General features: G+C 41.8%; 2 protein-coding genes across 16 annotated transcripts in view; one reads left to right on the forward strand and one right to left on the reverse strand.

The window, feature by feature from the left end:
• On the reverse strand, positions 1-26,548 carry LYRM1 (LYR motif containing 1). Of its 9 annotated transcripts, none has more exons than XM_027126706.1 (6): positions 26,256-26,368; positions 23,877-23,979; positions 7,863-7,883; positions 6,668-6,826; positions 1,760-1,852; positions 1-632 (listed from the first exon to the last, which is right to left on the reverse strand). In XM_027126706.1, the coding sequence occupies exons 4-6, from the start codon at positions 6,824-6,826 to the stop codon at positions 516-518; spliced, it is 369 nt and encodes a 122-aa protein (XP_026982507.1). In that variant the 5' UTR covers positions 7,863-7,883; positions 23,877-23,979; positions 26,256-26,368; the 3' UTR covers positions 1-515. The 9 variants fall into 9 exon arrangements, with proteins under 9 accessions (XP_026982507.1, XP_026982506.1, XP_026982502.1 ...); XM_027126705.1 differs by having other exon boundaries at positions 7,863-7,902; XM_027126701.1 differs by lacking the exon at positions 7,863-7,883.
• The window catches only part of DCUN1D3 (defective in cullin neddylation 1 domain containing 3), a 35,200-nt gene continuing 34,146 nt past the window's right edge, over positions 26,274-27,327 (forward strand). For 3 of the 7 annotated variants that reach the window (XM_027126695.1, XM_027126694.1, XM_027126696.1), the window contains exon 1: positions 26,685-26,926. The gene's annotated coding sequence lies outside the window, so the exon portion shown is untranslated. Of the gene's footprint in view, positions 26,386-26,684; positions 26,927-27,072; positions 27,243-27,327 lie in introns of those variants that run through there. The other 4 variants (XM_027126697.1, XM_027126699.1, XM_027126698.1 and 1 more) reach the window with 3 other exon arrangements.

Below are 27,327 nucleotides of genomic sequence, written 5' to 3' on the forward strand. Positions count from 1 at the left end.
CGCTTTTTAAGGGGAGTTGTTTATGTGGAAATTGGAAGTGTCAGAAGACAACAAAGCACACACAAAAAACCCACTTTTAAGCAAATCTATAACTTGAAAAAAAAAAAGCCTAAAAATATTCTGAGAGGTGGTATATAGTTTAATAGTAGCCATGAGAACTTCTAGCAACTGGCTAATTTCTTCATATCAGCTGGCACGTGTGGTGACCGGCATTCCCTTGAAGAGCTTTGTCACCCTTCAGTCTTCTGCCCACAGGCCTTAGTCTTGTTTCCAGATGATGCTTCAGTGAGGATATAAGGTCCATGACCTCTAGGGTTAGTGCTGTCCACTCAGGCAGCAAGATCCTGACAAACTGTAGTGATGTGTGAGCACACGCCATGGGGTGAGTACCAGTATTCTGAAGGTTTTAAGAAGATATTTGGATTTTTGCTCCCAATCAAGAAGAGCTTTGTTGTCTGGTTTACATTTAAGACCTAGTTGGCTCATCATTCTCAGAAAAAAACTTTTTTTCTGGGTTAGGAAACTTCATCGTGAGACTTGAGATATACTGGTTTGGCAAATTTCCTCAATTTCTCCTGGCTTCGAAGTCCCCGGCCTCGTAGTGGGGTAAGGCCCATAGGAGGTAGATGAATCTGAATAATAATAATAATATTAAGAATTATATTCATTGCAGCAGCTTATATTCACTGAAGATCTACTAAGTACCATGCTCTCTGCTAAGTGCTAACTCTATACTGACTCATGATTCCTTATAGTCCTTATACACGTTAATCCTCAATATAATCTCATAGAGAATTATTATTCTAATATTCACAGATGAGAAAATGGAGGTTCAGGTTAAATAACTTGCTCAAGATTATACACTAAGTGATAGAACCAGGATTTGAACCCAGATCTGTATGATTCCAAAGCTTGTGCTCTTCTTTGCCATATTTCCTGCATGGAGGAAAAAACCACAGATCACACAGTGAGATGAGAGTCCAAAGAAGGTGAGGAAAAAAGTGTATACACAAAGATGTTCTTTGCATAGTGGAAAACTGGGACCAACATAAATGTCTAGTGAAAGGGTGGGTGCTGGTTAAATTATGGCATATTCTTACAATAGGATACAATGCATCCATTTTAAAAGATATCCAAAAGAGAGGAAGTAAAATAAATAGGCGATAAACAGTATGCCTAGGGTCCCATATACTTTAAGAAAATGTACGTACGTGAGTATAGAAAAAAAGACTAAAAGGATATATTACCAAACTGTTAGGCTGAGCAAATACAATATAAAATTGCTGTTTTTGTAGGTCAAGAGTAGAATATTGGCAATTTCATATGGTCCAACTCAACAGTTATAGCGGTCACTTCCACAGGGTGAGAATTTTTGACAATTTTCACTTTCTACCTTATGCATTCCTTTAATATTTGAATTTTATTCTTTCATTAACAATAAACCTGTGTTTTACAATAAGGAAAATAAAAATATTTCCATAAAAAAGGTGAAAGTCAGAAGAGAAAGCTATGTAAATGTGAGCTGGCTTTCCCTTCCATATAAGGGAAAGTTGTTCAAGTAGGAGAAATCAGGCATTCATTGACATTTTAGTCTGTTGTGATGGGCTGGTGGCCACGCAAGGGTAGCTTATTTCCAACATGCCTGCTACAGTAGCTCTAGGCTTCTCAGCAAACACTAGCCCTCTTGGTACACATTCTTGGAAATAACTGGGTTGACAAGGATAAGTACACACCACATGTTAACTGGAGTCACACTTACTGGCCTTGGATAAGGAATCTGGTAATGTAGTCCAATTTCAATCCTGGCTGTGCACTCATCTATACACTGTTTAATCAGGTCTGTGTCTGTAAGCTATTAAAAGGGAAAAAATAGGTGAGATTGTTAGCATCTTTCCAATGCTACATAAAGTATAGGTACACATTTTCTTAAACTTTTTTCAGTTCATTAGCCACTAAATTAAATATTGGTAATTTAAAAAATCAAAAGCAATTTAGCATAAAATTTCCCGTGGATTTAACTTTTAAAAATTATTGAGGTAGATAATACAAGCACATGGTAAAAATAATTCAAATAATACAAAAGGATATAATGTAAAACAAAGTCTCCCTCTTCTTCCTGTCTCCACAGTTCCCCTTCTCAGAGACAACAATTATCAGAAGTTTCTTGTTTGTTCTTCCAGGGATATTCTATGCATATATAAGTATACCTCTGTAAACTTAGCATTTCTACTTATAAAAATGAAAGTTCTGAACCTTGCCTTTTCACTAACAACTTGAAGCTCCTTCTGTATTTACACATACAGAGCTGCCCCATTCTTTTTAACAGCTGCACAAAATTCCAACATAAGGCTGTATTATAATTTAACCAATCTTCTACTGATGGACATTTAGGTTATTTCCAATCTTTTGCCATTATAAACAGTGGATCCCTCTAAAAATTTTTTTGGCTCACATGCAAATATATTTGAAAGATCATTTCCTAGAGAGAGAACTGCTAGGTTAAAGGGTTCATGCTTTTTTAATTCTCACAGATATTCCCTGTAGATTCAAATTACCCTCTAAGAGGCTGTACCGATTTACATTCCTAAGAGCAATCCATAAATTATATTCCCACCAACAATGAACAACAGTGCTTCTTCATATCCTCCCCTTGTTGATCAAGTTACTTCCAAGTAACCCAATTATCAGCAAGTGCTGTCTAGAAACCCCGAGTAAGACATTGGAGAATGATCCACCTTCTATTTTGAACTGTAAACTGTCTTGCTCATTAGTGAGGAAAAGAAATGACATTTGAAATTTCAAAACAGTTAAATTGTGGTAGTCCAATTTCAAGTAAAGGAATGAAAAGTTCATTCTGAAAAACAGAAAGCCAGGTAGGAGAAGGGGAGAAACCGTTTCATTCCGAGGATGGAAAATGAGTCAACACATGCCTCTGCTAAGAGTTTGTAAGTGGGCCTCAAAGCAGAGCTGGGATTGCATCAGCCCCAGATGACACCCACAGTGAAGTCTGGGCCATCGTGGCTTGGAAATTCCAAGGGCATTCTGTCCTATGGTACCTCTTGGAGTAAAGTTCCAGAAACTGCAACACATAGAAAGAACCACAGCTGAGTCCCTTGGGACAGAGGCTCAGCTTTCTGACCTCTGTATTTCTCAGAAGCTATTGCTCTGATGTCCACCTTGGGAGTAGATTTCCATGTTCTCATTTGCTCCTTAGGATTTAGACCAATTAATGAGATACCTTTGGGTTATTATTAAGCACTTATAGCAAGTGAGGTTACAAGAGACTACTTACGTCTACGTGAGGGATTAGGAAGAAAGAAACCCCTAATAAAGATGTGGTTAAGGGGGCTGAGGGCTTCTGGGGCTCCAGCTGTCCATTTGAACAAGTTGGGGTAGAGTTCTCCAAATCAGTCATTCAGAGGCTGCCTGCATGATTCTGCCATATCCACAACTACCTATACTAATATTAAACTTTTTCTTTAAGTGGACTCTCTAAGCACAGTACTTGCAAAATTATCTGATACTGTTTTCTTTCTAATACATGGTAAAACAAGTATGTATTTTATTTTATTTATTTATTTATTTATTTGTGGTACGCGGGCCTCTCACCGTTGCGGCCTCTCCCGTTGCGGAGCACAGGCTCCGGACGCGCAGGCTCAGCGGCCATGGCTCACGGGCCCAGCCGCTCCGCGGCATGTGGGATCTTCCCGGACCGGGGCACGAACCCGCGTCCCCTGCATCGGCAGGCGGACTCTCAACCACTGCGCCACCAGGGAAGCCCCGGGAAACTTTATGGAGTTAAATTTTTTTAATCCTGTTGGTGATGGGGAGGCTCCGTATGTTTGATGGTAGGGGGTGTTTGGGAAATCTCTGTACCTCCCGCTTGATTTGGTTGGAAACCTAAAACTGCTCTAAAAAAGTTTTATTTTTAATCCTTATGGTATTATGTTTGGAAAAAAAAAGTGGTTATCTTCACCGATTATCTAAAGTAGTAGTAGTAACAATAATAATAACCACCACCAGCTTTTTTTTTTTTTTTTTTTTTTTTTTGGTTACGCGGGCCTCTCACCGTTGTGGCCTCTCCCGTTGCGGAGCACAGCCTCCGGACGCGCAGGCTCAGCGGCCATGGCTCACGGGCCCAGCCGCTCCGCGGCATGTGGGATCCTCCCGGACCGGGGCACGAACCCGTGTCCCCTGCGTCAGCAGGTGGACTCTCAACCACTGCGCCACCAGGGAAGTCCCAGTATTTTATAAATTTATTTATTTTATTTATTTTTGGCTGTGTTGGGTCTCCGTTGCTGCACACGGGCTTTCTCTAGTTGCGGCAAGCAGCAGCCACTCTTCGTTCAGGCACGCAGGCTTCTCATTGTGGTGGCTTCTCTTGCTGCGGCGCACAGGCTCTAGGCACGCGGGCTTCACCACTGGCAAATACACCACCTCCCTCTGGCTCACACCACATTGGGCCAATTCAAGCAGAGGCAAATGAAGGATTATTATTGCCTTAACTGAAAACCCAAAGGGTCTTGGGCAGTAGTTAGGTGAGTGAACCTGCAAAGGTTTACTGGGCACATACTACTATGATATCCCCAGCACCAGACTAGACACTGTGAGGTCATGATCCCTGCCTTCAACTATCAAGGATATTACCTTGGCAGAACAACTCTGATGCAATGGTATATAATCAACAAGGGCAATGACTGCTACAGACTGCTATCTAGATTCCTATATAGCAGAGTAGCTGGCCATCATGGGGTCGGGTGAGGCCAGAGAACTTGAGGAAGACTTCCTGGAGAAGATCAACTGAATCAAAGTATTTGTAAATGCTCAGTAATTTAGTGACAACCACAAGGCAGGGCCCATGAGATATACTAGAAAAGGATAAGAAACTGTCTATGTGCTCAAGGAACTGACAATCTGGTTACGGAGACCATACCAACATAAATGAAACAAACAAGAAAAAAAAAAGAGAATATCACCAACTAATTAGGAGTAGGTATAGCTCAGTGGTCTGCAAAATTTTTGATCATATACTTCTTTCAATAAAAAGTTTCTGAGCCCTGAGAATTCCCTGGTGGTCCAGTGGTTAGGACTTGGCACTTTCACTGCTGTGGCCTGGGTTCAATCCCTGGTCAGGGAACTAAGATCCCACGAGCCACACAGTGTGGCCAAAAAAAAAAAAAATTTCTGAGCCCCATATGTGTATTTATAAGTTTATTAAATATAGTAATAATTCCATTATAAATATATATATAATAGACATTATTAAAAGAGCGATAAAAATAAATAGAAACAGCACTTACAATATTTTACTTCTATTCCTCAAAGGACTATTTCAGGACCTTAGGGGGTACATACACTCTGATGTGGTATGCATGGTCTATGGTAAGAGCAGAAAAAGCCCACAAGCAGGTTGGTATTAAAAGCAGGGAGACTTCAGGGATTATGAGAAGGGAAGGATATTGTAGATCGAGACGGTTTCTTGTATAGCACTACCCCAATTGTAATTTTACATTTCTATCTAACTCTGAAACATCTTTCAGGGACCCTGTCTCAGTTTTGCTCAGTTATATCCCTGATGTCTAGTCTGGTGTTTGGAACATGGTAGACACTCAGCTACTTGCTGAATGAAAGAATGAGAGCAATGGGTCACAAAATAGTGGCAGGAGCTATGACAGAAATGGGAAAGCTGGGAAGGGGAGGTGTTCTTGTGGAAAGATGAGTTCTGCTTTGGGCTACTATGCTTGTGGTGAGTTCCTGCAGGTGGCTGATGACAGGTCAAGATATGGGATCTGGAACCATGGTGCCTGGGCCTCTCAGGGCAGAGGGCTGACCTTCAGAGGACGCTTACAGCTGGTAGGAGTGTGTGTGAAGAAGACAGGGCAGAAAAGGAGACTGAGATGGGGTCAGAGAGGGAAAAGTAAAGAGAGTAAATTGTCAGGAAGTTTCACGAAGTGAACAGTGACAGTGCTGAATCCATGAGATCAATGAGAAAGAGGCAAGAAAAGTCAGGAGCTGAAAGCCTCCTTCCATGCTTAGGGCCAGGCAGTCTTCCTAAGGAGCTGACAGCTAGATGCTTTATGGTTTGTCGAGTCAAGCCTCCTGGAATGGTTTTTGGCTCCCTGGTGTCTGGGTTCAACTAGCAAATGGAGGCACTATTTTACCCAATTTTGAGGTCCCAAAGAGCAAAGTCTCTCTGCTAGCCAAAGAGGCTTGAGTTCAAAGCCAAGTTATGAAGGGAACCCCATCTTAAACCTATTCTCTTCCCTCTGAATGGGTTTATACCTGGAGGCTCTGAATAGCTTATGAATTGAAAAAAAAAACCAAATTTAACTGCGCACCTCCTGTGGGAGCGGCTGACAACAGGCACAGCGTGTGAGGAACCTATCCTACCCTGAAAATTCTCACTGGCCTGACTCAGGTCACCTGGCTCATGGGGTCTTCTGAAGATGCTGAGCCACTTACCCGCTGGACTGAGACCTGCCAAGAGTGAAGAGAGAAGCCCGGGTTGGGCAAGCCCGCTAGGCTGTGCCTCTGCCCCTTCCTGCTCCACACTCCGTCACTCTGACTTGTGCTGCTCAGTCCTCTCAACTTTAGGACAGAGAAGAAATGAACAAGCACCGCAAGAAATTGCTCTCCTCCTTGCAGTCTCCAGCTAGAACCTACTTACATTTTTGTTTTTCTGAAACAGTGTTCTGGCTTCATTTAATATGTACTGTTTCTCTTTAATGGTGTCTTCCATCTGCCCTGATGCAGCCTGCCATTTCCTCGCAAGCCTGAAAATTCTGCGGTAGAGGCCAAGAACTTCTTGTCGTGTTGCCGTTGTCATCTTCCGACCCACCAAAATAGAAGGGGAAAAATTTGCATAAAAATTCAATTTGACAGTAGGCAGGGAGGCAGCTGTACATTTTTAAAAATCAAGCTCTTTAATTAGTCTAGAAATAACTGCTCTTTCTGAACAGATCTGTTTGCTAGCGTTGCCGGAACGGTGTTATTATGAATACCAGCGTCTCCGAGATGGCCTTGTACGTCATCCCATGGTTAAAGGTTGCTCAACCTTGCTGTTTGCCATGATGGCCACTTTCATGACCATGACAAAACCAAAATGCACATTTAGTGTTCTTTAAACCAGTATATTCTCCGCCAGAATATCTTAGGAATGATGCTTTTAGTGTATATTCTGGTAAAATTACATCACTAACCTGAGTGCATAGGAGAAGCCACATTTTGAGTAACTGAATTTTCTAGTTAAGTGTGAACTTGAGTTTAATGCAGGGATTGCAAACTCAAGTGCCTCTGGAGCCTGGCAGGTAACAAAATGAGGAAAACCGGCTGGGTGGGGATAGTGGCCAACTAGAGAAGATGTACCCCCTTGAAAGGGGACAGTTGCTACTCTGCCCCAGCCAGCTGCTGTCATGTAGAATTGAGGGCCTAAGGGTGCCAGATTTCCTGATAGCTTAACAATAGGTGGCAGTCGAGATTTTTAAAATATGAAACTTCAAAAAAGACAGTAATTCCTTATTTTTGAAAATGTGAGTACCAAACATAAAATGAATCTGCAGGCTCAATTCCACCCAGAGTTTGTCAGGTTGCAAACTGTTTTTTAGTTCATCATAACCTTGTCGAAAATATTTCTCAAAATTGTTGGTCTACTTCCTTGTCCACATAAGAACTGTATAATAAGTACAACTGAAAATCTCTCTGATGACTGAAGATCTTGTGGCCCCTCCGGGATTTGACTGCAGGACTTCAACAGGACTGGGGGAAAAAGAGACTCCACTCTTGGAGGGCACACACAATGTAGTGTCAGCATCAGGACCTGGGGAAAGGAGCAGTGACCCAATAGGAGACTGAACCAGACCTACCTGCTTGTGTTGGAGGGTCTCCTGCAGAGGTGGGGGACAGCTGTGGCTCACCCCAAGGACAAGAACATTAGCAGTGGAAGTTCTGGGAAGTACTCCTTGACGTGAGCCCTCCCAGAGTCCACCATTAGCCCCATCAAAGAGCCTGTAGGCTCCAGTGCTGGGTCTCCTCAGGCCAAACAACCAACAGGGAGGGAACTCAGCCCCACCCATCAGCAGACAAGCGGATTAAAGTTTTACTGAGCTCTGCCCACCAGAGCAACACCCAGCTGTACCCACCACTAGTCCCTCCCATCAGGAAGGTTGCACAAGCCTCTTAGATAGCCTCATCCACCAGAAGCAAGAAGATCTGCAATCCTGCAGCCTGGAGGATGTAAACCACATTCTCAGAAAGACAGACAAAATGAAAAGGCAGAGGACTATATACCAGATGAAGGAATAAGATAAAACCCCAGAAAAACAGCTAAATGAAGTGGAGATAGGCAACCTTCCAGAAAAAGAATTCAGAATAATGATAGTGAAGATGATCCAGGACCTCGGAAACAGAATAGAGGCAGAGATCCAGAAGATGCAGGAAATGTTTAACAAAGACCTAGAAGAATTAAAGAACAAACAAACAGAGATGAACATTACAATAATAAAAATTTAAAAAAATAGACTAGAAGGAATCAATAGCAGAACAGCTGAGGCAGAAGAACGGATAAGTGACCTGGAAGACAGAATGGTGGAATTCACTGCCGCAGAACAGAATAAAGAAAAAAGAATTAAAAGAACTGAAGACAGCATAAGAGACCTCTGGGACAACATTAAACACACTAACATTAGCATTATAGAGGTCCCAGAAGGAAGAGAGAGGGAAAGGACCCGAGGAAATATTTGAAGAGATTATAGTTGAAAACTTCCCTAACATGGGAAAGGAAATAGCCACCCAAGTCCAGGAAGTGCAGAGAGTCCCAGGCAGGATAAACCCAAGGAGAAACATGCCGAGACATGTAGTAATCAAATAGACAAAAATTAAAGAAAAATTATTAAAACAAGGGAAAAATGACAACATACAAGGAAACTCCCATAAAGTTAACAGCTGATTACTCAGACAAAACTCTACAAGCCAGAAGGGAGTGGCACGATATATTTAAAGTGATGAAAGGGAAGAACATACAACCAAGATTACTCTACTGGCAAGGATCTCATTCAGATTCAATGGAGAAATCAAAAGCTTTACAGACAAGCAAAAGCTAAGAGAATTCAGCACCACCAAACCAGCTCTACAACAAATGCTAAAGGAACTTCTCTAAGTGGGAAACACAAGGGAAGAAAAGGACCTACAAAAAAAAACCTAAAACAATTAAGAAAGTGGTAATAGGAACATACATATCGATATTTACCTTACATGTGAATGGATTAAATGCTCCAACAAAAAGACACAGGCTGGGGATTCCCTGGTGGCACTGTGGTTGAAAGTCCGCCTACCAATGCAGGGGACACGGGTTCATGCCCCGGTCCGGGAAGATCCCACATGCCATGGAGCGGCTGGGCCCGTGAGCCATGGCCGCTGAGCCTGTGTGTCCGGAGCCTCTGCTCCGCAACGGGAGAGGCCACAACGGTGAGAGGCCTGCGTACCGCAAAAAAAAAAAAAAAAAAAGACACAGGCTCACTGATTGGGTACAAAAAGAAGATCCATATATATGCTGTCTATAAGTAACCCACTTCAGACCTAGGGACACATACAGACTGAAAGTGAGGGGATGGAAAAAGACATTCCATGCAAATGGAAATCAAAAGAAAGCTGGAGTAGCAATACTCATATCAGACAAAGTAGACTTTAAAATAAAGAGTCTTACAAGAGACAAGGAAGGACACTACATAATGATCAAGGGATCAATCCAAGAAGAAGATAAAACAATTATAGATACACACGCACCCAACATCGGAGCACCTCAATACGAGTGTTAACAGCCATAAAAGAGGAAATCGACAGTAACACAATAGTGGGGGGCTTTAACACCTCACTTACACCAATGGACAGATCATCCAGACAGAAAATTAATAAGGAAACAGAAGCTTTAAATGACACAATAGACCAGATAGATTTAATTGATACTTATAGGACATTCCATCCAAAAACAGCAGATAACATTTTCTTCTCAAGTGCACATGGAACATTCTCCAGGATAGATCACATTTTGGGTCACAAATCAAGTCTTGGTAAATTTAAGAAAATTGAAATCATATCAAGCATCTTTTCCAACCACAATGCTATGAGATTAGAAATAAATTACAGGGAAATAAAACGTAAAAAACACAAACACGTGGAGGCTAAACAATACATTATTAAATAACCAGGAGATCACTGAAGAAATCATAGAGGAAATCAAAACAATGCCTAGAAACAAATGACAACGAAACACAATGATCCAAAACTTACGGGATGCAACAAAAGCAGTTCTAAGAGGAAAGTTTATAGCAGTACAATCCTACCTCAAGAAACAAGAAAAATCTCAAATAAACAATCTAACCTTACACCTAAAGGAACCAGAGAAAGTAAAACAAACAAAACCCAAAGTTAGTGGAAGGAAAGAAATTGTAAAGATCAGAGCAGAAATAAATGAAATAGAAGCAAAGAAAACAACAACAAAGATCAATACAACTAAAAGCTGGTTCTCTGAGAAAAAACACAAAATTGATAAACCTTTAGCCAGACTCATCAAGAAAATGAGGGAGAGGACTCAAATCAATAACATTAGAAATGAAAAAGGAGAAGTTACAATGGACACTACAGAAATACAAAGCATCATAAGAGAGTACTACAAGCAACTCTATGCAAATAAAGTGGACAACCTGGAAGAAATGGACAAATTCTTAGAAAGGTATACCTTCCAAGACCGAACCAGGAAGAAATAGAAAAAATGAACAGACCAATCACAAGTAATGAAATTGAAACTGTGATTAAAAATCTCCCAACAAACAAAAGTCCAGGACCAGATGGCTTCACAGGTGAATTTTATCAAACATTTAGAGAAGACCTCACACCCATCCTTCTCAAACTCTTCCAAAAAACTGCAGAGGGAGGAACACTCCCAAACATTCTACAAGGCCACCATCACCCTGAGACCAAAACCAGTCAAAGATACTACAAAAAAAGAAAATTACAGACCAATATCACTGATGAATATAGATGCAAATATCCTCAACAAAATGCTAGCAAACTGAATGCAACAATGATTAAAAGGATCATAGGGGCTTCCCTGGTGGCACAGTGATTGAGAGTCCGCCTGCCGATGCAGGGGACACGGGTTCGTGCCCCGGTCTGGGAGGATCCCACATGCCCCGGAGAGGCTGGGCCCGTGAGCCATGGCCGCTGAGCCTGCGCGTCCGGAGCCTGTGCTCCGCAACGGGAGAGGCCACAACGGTGAGAGGCCCATGTACCGCAAAAAAAAAAAAAAAAAAAAAAGGATCATACACCATGATCAAGTGGGATTTATCCCAGGGATGCAAGGATTCTTCAATACATGCAAATCAATCAATGTGATACACCATATTAACAAATTGAAGAATAAAAACCATATGATCATCTCAATAGATGCAGAAAAAGCATTTGACAAAATTCAACACCGATTCATGATAAAAGTCTCCAGAAAGTGGGCACAGAGGGAACCTATCTCAACATAATAAAGGCCGTATATGACAAACCCACAGCAACCATCATTCTCAATGGTGATAAACTGAAAGCATTTCCTCTAAGATCGGAAACAAGTCAAGGATGTCCACTATTATTCAACATAGTTTTGGAAGTCCCAGCCATGGCAATAAGAGAAGAAAAAGAAATAAAAGGAATATGAATTGGTAAAGAAGTAAAACTGTCACTGTTTGCAGAAGACATGATACTATACATATATAATCTTAAAGATGCCACCAGAAAACTTCTAGAGCTAATCAATGAATTTGGTAAAGTTGCAGCATACAAACTTAATGCACAGAAATCTCTTGCATTCCTATACACTAACAATGAAAAATCAGAAAGAGAAATTAAGAAAACAATCCCATTAACCATTGCAACAAAAAGAATAAAATACCTAGGAATAAACCTACCTAAGGAGGCAAAAGACCTGTATTCAGGAAACTATAAGACATTGATGAAAGAAATCAAAGATGACACAAACAGATGAAGAGATATACCATGTTCTTGGACTGGAAGAATCAATATTGAGAAAATGAATATGCTACCCAAAGCAATCTAGGATTTCAATGCAATCCCTATGAAATTACCAGTGGCATTTTTTACAGAACTAGAACAAAAAATCTTAAAATTTGTGTGGAGACACAAAAGACCCTGAATAGACAAAGGAATCTTAAGGGAAAAAAACAGAGTTGTAGGAATCAGACTCCCTGACTTCAGACTATACTACAAAGCTACAGTCATTGAGACAATATGGTACTGGCACAAAAACAGAAATATAGAACAGGAACAGGATAGAAAGCCCAGAGATAAACCCACGCACCTGTGGTAAACTAATCTATGATGAAGGAGGCAAGGATATACAATGGAGAGAAGACAGTCTCTTCAATAAGTGGTGTTGGGAAAACTGGATGGCTACATGTAAAAGAATGAAATTAGAACAGTCCCTAACACCACACACAAAAATAAACTCAAAATGGATTAAAGAGTTAAATATAAGACCAGACGCTAAAAACTCTTAGAGGAAAACAGTCAGAACACTCTGACATAAATCACGGCAAGATCTTTTTTGACCCACCTCCTACAGTAATGAGAACAAAACCAAAAATAAACAAATGGGACCTAATGAAACTTAAAAGCTTTTGCACAGCAAAGGAAACTATAAACAATACAAAAAGACAACCCTCAGGAAGGGAGAAAATATTTGCAAAGGATTAATCTCCAAAATATATAAACAGCTCATGCAGCTCAATATTAAAAATGCAAATAACCCAATCAAAAAATGGGCAGAAGACCTAAACAGACATTTCTCCAAAGAAGACATACAGATAGTCAAGAGGCACATGAAAAGCTGCTGAACATTGCTAATTATTAGGGAAATGCAAATCAAAACTACAATGAGGTATCACCTCACACTGGTTAGAATGGGCATCATCAGAAAATCTACAAACAACAAATGCTGCAGAGGATGTGGAGAAGAGGGAACCCTCTTGAACTGTTGGTGGGAATGTAAATTGATACAGCCACTATGGAGAACAGTATGGAGGTTCCTTAAAAAACTAAAAATAGAATTACCATATGACCCAGCAATCCCACTACTGGGCATATACCTTGAGAAAACCATAATTCAAAAAGAGTCATGCACCACAATGTTCACTGCAGCACTATTTACAATAGCCAGGACATGGAAGAACCTAAGTGTCCATTGACAAATGAATGGATATGGCACATATACACAATGGAATATTACTCGGCTATAAAAAGAAACAAAATTGAATTATCTGTAGTGAGGTGGATGGACCTAGAGTCTGTCATACAGAGTGAAGTAAGTTAGAAAGAGAAAAACAAATACCGTATGCTAACATATATATATGGAATCTAAAAAAAAAAAAAAGGTTCTGAAGAACATAGGGGCAGGACAGGAATAAAGATGCAGACGTAGAGAATGGACTTGAGGACACAGGGAGGGGGAAGGGTAAGCTGGGACGAAGTGAGAGGGTGGCACTGACATATATACACTACCAAATGTAAAATAGCTAGTGGGAAGCAGCCGCATAGTACAGGAAGATCAGCTTGGTGCTTTGTGACCACCTAGAGGGGTGGGATAGGGAGGGTGGGAGGGAGACACAAGAGGGAGGGGATATGGGGATACGTATAGCTGATTCACTGTGTTGTACAACAGAAACTAACACAACATTGTAAAGCAATTATACTCCAATAAAGATGTTAAAAAATAAGGCAATAAATATAATATTTCACTTTCACATTTTTCAGTAAAAATAATTGTAGTTTCTTCAAAAAAAACCCCACTAAAAATAGAATTACCATATGACCCAACAATCCCACTACTGGGCATATACCCAGAGAAAACCATAATTCAAAAAGACACATGCACTCCAATGTTCACTGCAGCCCTATTTACAATAGCCAGGTCATGGAAGCAACCCAAATGTCCATTGACAGACAAATGGATAAAGAAGATGTCATACATATATACAATGGAATATTACTCAGCCATAAAAAGGAACGAAATTGGGTCATTTGTAGAGATGTGGATGGACCTAGAGACTGTGATATTGAGTGAAGTAAGTCAGAAAAAGAAAAACAAATGTTGTATATTAACGCATATATGTGGAATCCAGAAAAATAGTACAGATGAACCAGTTTGCAAGGCAGAAATAGAAACACATATGTAGAGAACAAACGTGGACACCAAGGGGTGAAAGCGGCAGAGGAGGGTGGTGGTGGTGGGATGAATTGGGAGATTGGGATTGACATCTATACACTAATACGTATAAAATGGATAACTAATAAGAACCTGCTGTATAAAAAAGATAAATAAAATTCAAAAAAAGAAAAAGTATGAACAGGCCAATTACCAGTAATGAAATTGAATCAGTAATTTAAAAGTTCCCAGTAAACAAAAATCCAGGACCAGAGGGCTTCACAGGTGAAATCTACCAAACATTTACAGAAGAGTTAACACCTATCCTTCTCAAACTATTCCAAAAAATTCCACAGGAAGGAACACTTCTGAACTTATTCTATGAGGCCAGCATCACCCTGATATCAGAAACAGACAAAGATATCACAAAAAAAGATAATTACAGGCCAATGTCACTGATGAACGTAGATGCAAAAATCCTCAACAAATTATTAGCAAACCGAATCCAACAAGACACCAAAAGGATCATACACCATGACTAAGTGGGATTTCAATATCTGCAAATCAGTCAATGTGATACACCATGTCAACAAATTAAAAATTAAAAATCACAGGATCATCTCAATAGATGCAGAAAAAGCTTTTGACAAAATTCAACATGCATTTGGGACTTCCCTCGTGGTCCAGTGGTTAAGACTCCATGCTTCCACTGCAGGGGGCATGGGTTCGATCCCTGGTCAGGGAACTAACATCCTGCATGCTGCATGGCATGGCCAAAAAAAGTGAAAAAAATAAAATAAAATAAAATTCAACATCCATTTATGATAAAAACTCCCCAGAAAGTGAGCATAGAGGGGACATCCCTCAAAATAATAAGGGTCATATATGACAAACCCACAGGTAACATACTCAGTGATGAAAAGCAGAAAGCAGCCCACTTTCACCAATTTTTTAATTCAACCTAGTTTTGGAAGTCCTAGCCACAGCAATCAGAGAAGCAAAAGAAATAAAAGGAATCCAAATTGGAAAGGAAGAAGTACAACTGTCACTGTGTGCAGATGGCATGAAACCATACATAAAAAATTCTAAAGATGCCACCAGAAAACTACTGGAGCTCATCAATAAGTTCAGTAGTGTTGTGGGATACAAAATTAATATATAGAAATCTGTTGCACTTGTCTATACTAACAACAAACTATCAGAAAGAGAAATCAAGGAAACAATCCTATTTAGCATCATATCAAAAAGAATAAACTATCTCAGAATAAACCTACCAAGGAGGTAAAAGACCTGTACTCAGAAAACTATAAGGCACTGATGAAAGAAACTGAAGAGGATGCAAACAGATGAAAAGATATACCATGTTCTTGGATTGGAAGAATTAACATTGTTAAAATGACCATACCACCCAAGGCAATCTACAGATTCAGTGCAATCCCTGTCAAAATACCAATGGCATTTTTCACAGAACTAAAACAAATAATTTTAAAATTTGTATGGAAACACAAAAGACTCTGAATAACCAAAGCATCTTCAGAAAGAACAGAGCTGGAGGCTTCATGCTCCTTGACTTTAGACTATACTACCAAGCTACAGTTATCAAAATAGCATCATATATCATTTATAAAAATAAACTCAAAATGGATTAAAGACCTAAATATAGAACTGAAAACCATAACACTCTTAGGAGAAATAATAGGCAGAACAGTCTTTGACATAAATCGTAGCAAGTTTTTTTTGACTTGTCTTCTAAGACAAAGGAAACAAAAGCAAAACTAAACAAATGGGACCTAAGTAAACTAATAAGCTTTTTCACAGAAAAGGACACCATTGACAAAATGAAAAGACAACCTACTGAATCGGAGAAAATGTTTGCAAATGATATGACCAATAAGGGGGTAACATGCAAAATATATAAACAGCTCATATAACTAAACATCAAAAAAACAACCTGATTAAAAAATGGGCAGAAGACCTGAATAGACATTTTTCCAAAGAAGGCACAGAGATGGCCAACAGTCACATGAAAAGATGCTCAACATCGCTAATCATCAGAGAGATGCAAATCAAAACCATCATATCACCTCACACCTGTCAGATGGCTATCATCAAAAAGAACATAAATAACAAATGTTGGCGAGGTGTGGAGAAAAGGGAACTGTTGGTGGGAATGCAACTTGGTGCAGCTACTATGGAAAACAGTATGGAGGTTCCTCAAAAAACTAAAAATAGAATTACCATATGATCTAGCAATTCCACTCCTGGGGTACATACCTGAAAAAAAACACTAATTCAAAAAGATAAGTGCACCCAGTGTTCATAGCAGCATTATTTACAACAGACAAGATAGGGAAGCAACCTGAGCGTCCATCAACATATGAATGGATAAAGAAGATGTGATATATATCTATTATGTTGTACACCTGAAACTAATATAATGTTGTAAATCAAGTATACCTTGATTTAAAAAAAAGGAAATTCAGAGAAGATATGAAAAAAAATCCCACTACTAGAGGATTGTGATTAGTCAAATTTAGGAGAGTGAATACTGTACTGCCCTTAACAAATTACCAGGCTGGAAAGACAAGGAAGACAGATTTAGCAAGTGAGTAGCAGGACCAGGCACTGGGACACCTCATTATGAGTCCTGGGCTTTCCTCAAACAGGTCATCTGTTGAGAAGTAGGCTGCTCATTGCCCTTTGAGAATAGACCCATTTCCAACCCAAGGGGCAGGGGTAATACATGGAGACTGCATGCTTTAGAGTGGTCCTGAGCTTATGAGAATTTAGGCAGCTAAAGAAAGCAGATGGGAGCTGGAAGGAGCTGTGTTTATCTAGAAATTCTAAGTAATTGCAAGGACTTCACCTTAGAGAGAATGTCTCTTTTGAGTATGATTGCACCTCTTACTTATCCTGACCCTGGTGACCTTTCTTAAGCAATGAGGAATGAACCAAGGCTTAACCATTGGATGAAAAGCTTGAAATCACTACTTCACCCAATTCAAAAGTTAAAAGGACATACCTGATATCCATTCTGATATCCATTATACCTCACAGGAAAAAATGCTTGAAAGGAATTCATACAAACCAGAAGAGATCATCATGCATTGTGGCTATAACTGTAATGAAAACTCGGATGAATTGATGATGTTCTTCCTGGTAAGGAAACAGGTTTCTGAGTTTCTGGCTCTCCCTAAAACTCCATGGTTTCATGTGAAAATACATGAGTCAGTTCCTGTGAGGAACAGAGTCTTCGACTAACCTCTATTAATGACTGCTTCACTTCCCTGTCATTAACAGATGCAACTTCCTTGACTGCATGACACTTAAGGAAAGTGAAGGCAGTATGGCATATTAAAACAGCAGCAGCCTTCTCCAAAGTCTGACTTTCATTTCTTTGTTTTTACCACTGTCTGAACCACAGCTTCAAACTATAACTGATCACGTACCATAAGCTGATACACACGCCCTGCAAGTATGGTATTTAAGGTAACAAGCAGAACTAACAATTGGTATTTAATAAGACCATTTTCAAAGCCCTTTAACGTTTAAGTGTTTTGAAAACTAATCCTGAAAGGGAAATAAGTGATGTCTTCCTCTCCAACATCAGGTGGCCCGGACTGTGTTTCAGTCCAAAAGATTTCCACAGTCTAAAGCTGTGTTCTCCATTATGTACTATTCGCAAGTGGTTGTTACAAAGCTTGTGATTCTAGAAACAAAATCAGCCATATAAATTTAAAAAATGTCACGAAGCTCTCTTCTTTTTGGTTTATATCTTTATTCCCAGGAAGCAACTTGTTTAGGAAACATGACTTTTGCCTGAGAGTCTTCCTCCCTATGGTATGATGGCTTGAAACCAACATTTATTCCTCTAAAACTATCAATGACCTCTCACTATTGATGAAAGGTCGAGTCAGCCCTTCTTCTTCTTCCCTAGTCTCAGGGGTTGACCTGATGCAGTGGCGTCTGCTGGGATTCTCCCATGGTCGACATCAGGAATATGAAATTGTTTAGAGGACCACAACTGAACTTCAGTCTCAACTGCCTGTGAAGTCAGTTCTTATAGAATTTTTACAGTTAAGGTTTTCTAACTTTTATTCTGAGACTGATATTTCTTCAAATTCTGCTTTTCACTTCCTTAACCCTCAAATCCCAGAATGAGGAAAGATAAGAGATAGGAAGTGTGCCTGGGAGGAATTGTGACTGGAAACTGGGCTCTTTTCTTCAAATCGTATTTCATGCATAAACACAGTGCCAGGATAAAACTCATTACCAAGCGCCTACCATGTGCAGCCTACCATTAAAAAAGGGCTGACAAATATTGCTGCTAGTACATTTTGGCTTCAGGTCATAGTCAGAAGTTTCCCTTAAAGCAAGTGTCCCAAAGACTGGTTGGGGAGGTAATTTTTGATGTACAAGAAAATATTTATTTTCTTAGTGTGATTCCCTTAATGTGTTTTAATAGCCCAACAAACACATGATTTAAAGTGATTTCTATTTTGTAGTGATATAGAGCTACCTTTAAACATATTACGGAAACTTTTAAGCTGGTTTAAAACATAGGTAGGACTTCCCTGGTGTCCAGTGCTTAAGGCTGCGCTCCCACTGCAGGGGCACGGGGTTCAATCCCTGGTCGGGGTAAGATCCGGCATGCTGCGCAGTGTGGCCAAAAAACAAAACAAAACAAAACAAAAAAACATAGGTAAATAATAGCAGAAATTGTGATGTGGAGTCCCCAAAAACCTGAGTCCGGGAACTGTAGCTATAAGGCACCCTGCTGTGGTGTTTGTTCTGCTGAAACTTTCACTTAGAATGCCTGTCTTCTGCTGGCCACCTCAACTTGTAGACACCAGTTTATTCTCAGGCTTTTCTGGAGCACCTTTTTCTCTGCTTCTATCACATCCAGCTATTGTTCTTTTGCAGTTTCACTGTCTTTTTCTTCCCAGAGTCTCTGAATTCCTGGAGGGCAGGGACCGCATTTTGCTCATTAAAGGAATAATAATAAGGATAAGAATGATAATAATAACAGTAACAGCTACATTTATCTTGCACTTCCTCTGTGCTAGGCTTCCTAGGTACTTTACATACATATATTAACTCCCATAATCGGCACAGTTCTATAAGGTAAATACTACATTATCCTGTTTTACAAAGGAGGTACCTGATGCCAAAAGAGGTTAAGTAACTTGAGCAAGGTCACATGGCGAGGAAGAGGTGGAGCCAGGATTCAAAACCAGATAGTGTGGAGTCAGAGCCCCAACTTTTAATCACTAAATAGGCTGCTCAATCTCAGTAAATGTGGTTGAATGTCTGCTGATTGCTTTAAAGAGCTTAGCCAGTTGTGACAATGGGAACGAAATTCTATTCCTTTCCTACAAAGAGCAAAAGACCAATCTTTCTGCACCCTGATTGAATTGCAATTACCCTTTTATAAGGTTTTCCATATACCATCTGCCCCTCCCCTGCAACTGTCCTTCCTCAGTAATGATGTTACACACCAGCACCTTTAGAGGAGGCTGTGCACTTAACTGGACTGCTGTGCTCTTCTGTTCCCTGCAGCAACCCTGTCCCTGACACTCCAAAGGAGCTGACATCACATAAGAGATACCAGCACTCATTACAGTGCTACTACCCTGCAGGTCTTACTCTTTCCTCCCAAGCATCTATCCATCCATCCAACATTTATTCAGTGCCCATGTGCCAGGCTAGGCATACAGTGATAAACATGCAGCCACGGTCCCTGTCCTCCTAGAGCTTATATCCTAGTGGCAGAGGCAGATGATATACAAGAAAAATTTTTGTACAATTTTGGTTATATGTGCTCTCAAGGAATGAAACAGTAATATGATATGAATGAGCAGAGGTGGGGGTTATTTTATTTTGGGTGGTCAGTGACATTTGAGCTGAGTCTTGAATGGTGTTCAGGAACCTATTAATGGGAAGAGTTCAGGGGAAGGTGATGCAGGAAGAAAGAACAGCAGGAACAAAGGCTATGAGGTGGGAACCAACCTCAGTGTTAATACAGTTGAGAGCTTATGGGGGAAGTGGGACCACAGGTGGACAGGATCCAGCACAGGCTGAGAGAGTAGGCCTTGGAAAGGAGTTTGATTTGTAGTCTAAGAGCAAAAGGAAGACATTGGTAGGTTTTAAGCAAGTAAGAGTATCATGGTCTGATTTACATTTTTAAAAACATGCTGGATTTCAAACTGTATCATAAGTACTTGTGATTCTACCAGTCTTGCAGATGGTGAAGAGTCTTGCCTAATGCTACTTAACTGACAGGAGAACTGGGATTAAGAGCCAAAAAAGCTGAATGATTATTTCCCTGACTGAAAGCTTTTCCCTGTTTTTATTTTGGAGTCAGTAATGGGGACTCCAAACAGGCAGTGATCAATTTCCTAGGGAAAAAAAAAAAAAGCACCACCCACTCACTCTTCCACTTGCTGTGGAGAATGAAAATACAGTGAAAGGGTCTATATACTTGGCATGTCTAGATCTAGTTTTGCAGGAGACCTACAGGAAGATTTGCCAGGACCAGGGGCTTTATCCACTTCACCCTTTTCCCCACCTTTGGAACAGTTTCTTTCACCTTTGGAAAGAGCATCACTGCATGAACACTTAGAAGTTTAAAAGCAGAGATGAAAATTCCCTTTCCTCAGATGAAATTTATAGAAGTATGACTCTGGTCTCAGGAATGTCAAAATTCCAAATGTTGCACTCCCATGAGGCTTTGCCTTCTACTGAAGAAAAAGTGTTGCAGTACAAACAAGGGACAGAAAAGGCAAGGGAAATTAACTGACTTTCAAACCCCAGGTGGAAGGCGACTCCATTCTTTCAAGATCTGTCCTTAGGTGTAAATTTATAAAATCATAACCAATGAATATAATGTAGTCAAATTTCTCTCCCAACTACTTTATGATTTTGGGGGAGGGTGATAATGAAACTCACCCAGTGAAATCCATTGTATGTGTTCACCGTGTACCAGTGGTGACCTATCCCGTGTCCTGCTGCCCTATCTTCTTAGATCTGGGACTCCTTCTTTTTGCCAAATGGAAGGCCCCAACCTATACAACTGAAATATTCTTTTTTTGCTTAACTGCTGACTCTCATCCTTTGGCTTTCATCACTTTTCACGGGGTGCCTTCTTCACACTGGGTCAGCGTCCCTGCTCTGGTGTATACCCCTATCATAATGTTCATTCTACTCTACTGTAATTTTCTGTTGACTTATGGTTCTTCCTCCACTGTGTGTGTTTTGGGAGGGAGAGAGAGAAGCAGGTTGGGACCCTGTCTCATCCATTACACTCCTAGGCCTGGCCCAGAGTTGGAGCTTGAAATACATTTGTTAGAAGAAAAAATTTACCCACACAGAATAATCACCAGTAATTACCATTCTCATCCTGAGATATATGCAGTGGTATTTGCATCAGGTTTCGCAACAGAAGACCCTAGAGCATTAAAAATTACTAATTAACCCTCACAATGATGTTTTCAAGAGTGGCACTGTGGGTGTCAGGGTGAGAATTGAAGATTAAGTGTTATTTAGCGAGGCAGTCTTCTCACTTCCATCTAGGGCAGTATACACAGCTGTTACATAACCCTCGCTCTTAAGTTCTCTTAAGGCCACTTAGGGTTTGTCCACAGGACTGAAATGATATACTATATTTCCAGGAAGCTTAGAATCAAACATATAGAAAAATGAGTTTTTGATATTTTTTTTCTTAAAAACAATCCTTTGGGGGAATAAGGTCCATTGCAACCAAGTGATGAGGGTTCAAAACCAACCTAAAAAATGATAATTTAAAGCTTTTGTCATTTGGAAAACCTCCAGGGAACTGAAGCATTCTTATAATGTCAAAGCAAACAGATTTTCTTACCCCAGATAGCAGAATAGAGAATGACTACCTTGATTTTAGGCATTCAAAATTTTTCCACAGATGTAAAGGACAGGAGATATAATACAAACAATGAACTAATGGGCTCTGGAATGATCTGGGTTTGAATCCTGACTTCACCACATCAGGCAAGATATTAATCTTCCTGAGCCTCGGCTTCTTAAAATGGGGAAACAACAGAACCTTCTTCAAAGAGTTGTTTTACGGATTGTTCATAATAATCCATGTAAATCACTTAGCATTGGAAGTTAACAAAGGCAAATGTTACCTGAAAAGGAGGAAATAAAGGAGGAACAGTGAGGCCTCTTTTATCTCTGCTAAACTTTGCTGCCTGCTGGTGAAATTATCGCTTTGTGGCAGTAATGGATTTTCCTAAAGCTGTTTCCCTCTGATCATTAATAATCCCTGCACAGTAAAGAGCTATTGTTCTTCAGTATGAGTAAATAACCCTGCCCGAGGCATCGCTTATCTTCAGACCACAGAGCAGACTTCTTACTGGAAATACAATGCAGGTGCCAACACCAAGGGCATGAGCAAGCTTCCCTTCCTATTTTTCTTCCTTTATCTCTTACTCCTTGCTTATCCTTCGGTGCACTTTTCTCCTAGATCCGTTATCCTTCCTTACTTTCTGATGCATTCCCATATCCTACACTGTATCATCTTACCTAAATTGAATAACCTTCAAGCTAAACCAAGTGCCCCCATCTCCCCACCCCACACACGCCCCATGGACTTGTTTCCTGACCTGGATTCAGTTTTTGGTTACTAGAATCCAAAAGGGGAAGTGTAATGCCACACACTGTTTTGTATATCTCAGGATATGCTTGTGTGGTGTACTTAATCATACGGCGGCTATTCTCTGAAACAGCATCTTTTTACACAGAAATTGACAATATGGTATGTCAGAGATACGGGTCAGGGAGGAAAGGGTATATCATATTTTTATCTAAAGGAAAATAAATTAGGTTAGGCCCCGTAACATGGGAAATCTTCAGAAGACAGGGAAAAACCAAAAATATTTATGTCTGAAAGATTTCTAAACTATCCCAAATAAGATCATGTAAGGCACATATATTCATCCTCAATATATCAGCACAGGAGCACATACAAGATCACACTTGTAAGGGGAACTCCAATCAGGCTCTTGTATCCAAGAGATGTACAGCAATTTGCCCCCTCAGGGATAGAAACTCCAAATGGAAACCAAGTTTCAGTCTCTCAATTCAAAAGAAATGGAAGCAACTGTTTCCTTACCATCATATTTTAAGAGACAAAGACAAGGGAAGGGTCAATAAGAGGTAGTGAGAACAAGTTACCAGAAGTAGGAGGTGTGTGTTTGGAGTGTTGTGTGTATGTGCTGGCAATGGGTGAAAACTTGGTCAATGCTTGAAGATCAACCCCAGTCATTCGTTCGTAACTACTCAGGATGTGAACCCTTCATAGGAACTAGGGAAGTCAAGAGAACACAAAACATTTAAATTAAAACATTCAAACCCCTTCTTTGTGATAATTTCCTAAGAAACTGGATTAAGAAACAGACAAAAGGGCTCTGGTTATAACATTAGATACACCTAACCCTTGATCCAACCACCTGATATATAACCCTCACCCTGCACCGGGGGTCTCCGCCTTCACGACAGTTTCCAAGTACCCTCCACCTATTGAATAAGCAACTTTCCCCACCTGCAGAAGCACGGGAGCTCTTTACTAGACAAAGTTCCTTTAGAGTAGGAGTACTGACTGTCCATCTTTAGTGCGCAGAATGATTAGCAACCAGAGTACCTTCGAGTTTCTCCAGTCCAACAATGACCAACAGAATGTTCTTCAATGATGGAAATATTCTATATCTTCGCTGTCCAACAGGGTAGCCACTGGCACTGGGCACCTGAAATACGGTTAGTACATCTGAGGAACTGCCTTTAAAATTTTATTTCATTTAAATTTAAATAGCTACATGTTGCTTGTGGCTACATATGGACAGCAGAGCTCTAGACCAAAAAATTGCAAATCAAATGCCCACAGGGGTTAGGCTGGTAGAAGAAGGGAGAAGAATCTCATTGGCTCCAGCTGACTGTTGCTCTGTAGGAACCTCAAGTTGGTGTTGCCAGATTGTCTCATTTTTCAAATGAAGCCGAAAATCAGATTTTTAAATTTGGCAAGTAAATTTTAAAAAGTAATTTAAATCAATCTGTGGGCCAAACTACATTTGTAGGCAATATCTGTCTTGCCAGTTTGTAATCTGTAATCTAGGCCAACCCCTAGCTCAAAGAAAACGGTCTTATTCAAGGCCATTCTGTTGGTCAGTAGAGATGCAAGACTGAAACCCAGACCTTCTGATTATTCTTCTGATATCCTTTCTAGAGTTTATGAAATCAACCATATCTAGTGGTGGAGGTGGCAGCAACAGCGGGGACAAATGCCCCTTTGTCAGAAGCTGTTGAAGTCCATGGTTGATACATTATGGACACAGTGTTCCTATATGTTGGGTTCATGGGCAAGGCTCTGAAATAGGAGTCAGCAGGGCACAGAGAAGAAATAGTTCACAGGGTAGTCAGACCTATAAACAATTAATAAGCAAAGTAAGGTTTGCTATAATGAACACAAATCACCTAAGCAGGAGTCCAAAAGCACTGACAGCTGGCAGAGGAAAGGAGGAAAGAGCTCTGAGCCAGGCCTCTGAGGATGAGTCTTGAGGATTATGAGGGTGGGTCCCATTATTCAAGGATATCACGGGGCCTCCTTCTATCTTGGAGGCTTTGTGTGTGTGAAGAGTCTCCTCTGCTGGCTTTTCCTTCTCTGGATCATCTCTACGTGTAAAGAGCCCCAAGGGGTTTAGAGGCCTTCCTCTTTATCTGCACCCTCTCCTTAGGTGGCCCAGGAATAAACTGCTACATTTATTCTCTCTCAGTTTCCCCTTGACTTGTATATTGAACTTCTCAGCATCTTTACTTGGACCATTAATAGACTTACCAAAACTAGTGTGTTCAAAATAATAGTAGTGCCTTCCAAACTATTTTCTCTGCGGAGTCATCCTGGGTTCCTTCCTTTCCCATACACTTCACATCCAACTTGGCAGCAAGTCCTGCAAGCTCGACTTTCAGAGTACATTCCAAATTTAATTCTCTCCATTTCCACCGTGAATACAACACTACTGTCACCTCCCCCTTGGCCCTACAGCAACAGCCTCCTAGCAGGTCTGACTACGTCTACCCTTCTCTATCCAGTAGCCAAGAATGATTTTCTAAAAATGTAAATCAGATCTGGTCACTCCTTCTTAAAACCCTCCATTTAAAAAACAGCTAAACCCTCACCTTGAGCTAAAAGGCTATGCTTGATCAGGCCCTGCCACTTCTCCATCACAGACCGCTCTGGCTCTGGCTCTTTCCTTTCTACTGCAAGCACATGGCCTTCTCGCCATTTCCTTCTTCAGATCCCTTCTCGTTGGTTCATTTCTCCACCTAGAAAGCTCATTCCCTAGCTTCCCTCTTTTCTCGGATTTCTGTAAACCCGGCCTCCTCTGAACAGACTTATCCGATTTAGAGTGGCCCTCCCCCCATCTTCTACCACTTCACCTGATACTACTACCTTTGGGGCATTTCTCACTTGCTGATATCTTACTGATTTACTTTTTAACTTTCTCCCGGACTCGAATAAAAAGTTCCGGAGCAACGCCTTTGGCGGACCGAGGGATTTAAGAAGCTGGTCCTCATTATCTTAGAAAATCTCACTATCGTGTAGGGGACTTGTCTGTGTCAACCTTCCTCAGCTGGACGCCTCTCGCCCCCGGATTTGCCCCTACTAATCTCCCATTTACATTCGGGAATCCAAAGGATTGAGAAGTCTCAGATGGGCCCCAAACCAGCATTTCAGCGTTCCCAAACCAGGGCTCCCCTTCCTGGTCCTCGAGCCGCTTCCCTTAGCAAGTTGCCGAGGCCAGCGGCGGTGACACCGAGCCGCCCTCGCGAGGCTGGGGGGGCGGGGGGGAGGTCACACAGGCTCGTCTCCTAGCAACGTCGCACCCCGCCCACCCCACCCCATCCCTGCCCCTGCGGAGCCAACCCCTTCCCCCAGTCTCCCGCGCCAGGAGTCAGCGTCTCCATTCTCTACACTCACGCTGCATCAGTCCAGCCTTCCCCCACCCACAGAAGCCCGGCAGCCTACCGCAGGCTGGGAGGAGGCGGCGCCGGGAGCCCAGCTGAGCTGCGGCCGACTGAGCTCTGGCAGGTCCGGTGGGCCAGGCCGTACCAAACCACCGGACGGACCTCTGTGGGAGCATCATCCCAGGTCGAGGGTAGGCTCGAGCCTTCCTTAAACTTCAAACTCTAGACCACGCTCCGCCGTACAGCCACAATATATCCAAGTTCATCCTTTCCTTATTTTCCTTTTCTCCCTTTAGTTCTCCTCTCTCCCCCCATCCCAGCCCAAAATTGGTCCAGTCCATCTCCTCCTAGCTCTCCCTCCGCGTCGCTAGGTCTTTGCCCTTACTTGGCGACGGCTTCGTACGTCTTTGCGTACGTCGTGACGCAAACTGCCACTCTTTCCCTACCCGCCCTCCTCCTATTCCGCGTCCTGGAGCGGGCGGCTTGCGGGGTTACCGGAAGTGATGATGCAGGAGGCGATGGAGAGGGCGGGGCTTCGGGGCGGCCCCCGCCGGTGGGCCGCAGATGAAGAGGAGGCGGCGGCAGTGGTGGAAGAAGAGGCGGCGGCGGCGGGGGCGGCGGCGGCGGGGGTGGGGAGCCTGGAAACGCGAGCGGGGATGGTAGGTGTTTTGGACCCGCCGGGCCGCCGTCGTTTCCAGAAAGGGTTTGACTGGAGGAACCTCTGGAGCAGCTGTGAGTTTGAGGCGGGGGGGTTGAGGAAAAGGGGAGGCATTGGGAGATGAAGGGGCGGGGGTTGGGTACCTTCGAGAAAGGGGGGGGTGGAAGGGGAGGAGTGGAAATCGGCGCCTTGTCTGGACTGGTCCCGCTGGAAGAGAGGAGGCTGTGAGGGGAGCCTGTGGCGTGTCAGCCGCAGGGCTCAGAAAACTTACCTACTGTCCCTCCTCCCTACCGCCAGCACCCCTCAATCCAGGGCCTGGGGTTCTGGGGGCCGGAGCTGCCCTGAAGGGAGTGCAGACTCTGGTCCTCTGCCCCTTGTAAGCGCCGTGAGGTAGGAGCCCAAGCGAGAGGTGGTGGGTGAATCTCCAGCTCCCTCCGCCCTCATTTCCCTCCCCACCCCCATCTTTCTCTTTAAT

Source organism: Aethalodelphis obliquidens, unplaced genomic scaffold, assembly GCF_003676395.1.
Source record: "Aethalodelphis obliquidens isolate GAN/ISIS:26980383/991018 unplaced genomic scaffold, ASM367639v1 scaffold30, whole genome shotgun sequence".
NCBI lineage: Eukaryota > Metazoa > Chordata > Mammalia > Artiodactyla > Delphinidae > Aethalodelphis > Aethalodelphis obliquidens.

Bases quoted from the DNA above. Each gene is read 5' to 3' on its own strand.
- LYRM1 (XM_027126709.1), bottom strand. From the start codon at position 6,826: ATGACAACGGCAACACGACAAGAAGTTCTTGGCCTCTACCGCAGAATT. The intron at 1,853-6,667 runs GTAAGTAGGTTC...CCCTTTTAATAG, and splicing joins TGTTTCAGAAAAACAAAAAT to CTTACAGACACAGACCTGAT. The intron at 633-1,759 runs GTAAGTGTGACT...ATTATTATTCAG, and splicing joins AGATTCCTTATCCAAGGCCA to ATTCATCTACCTCCTATGGG.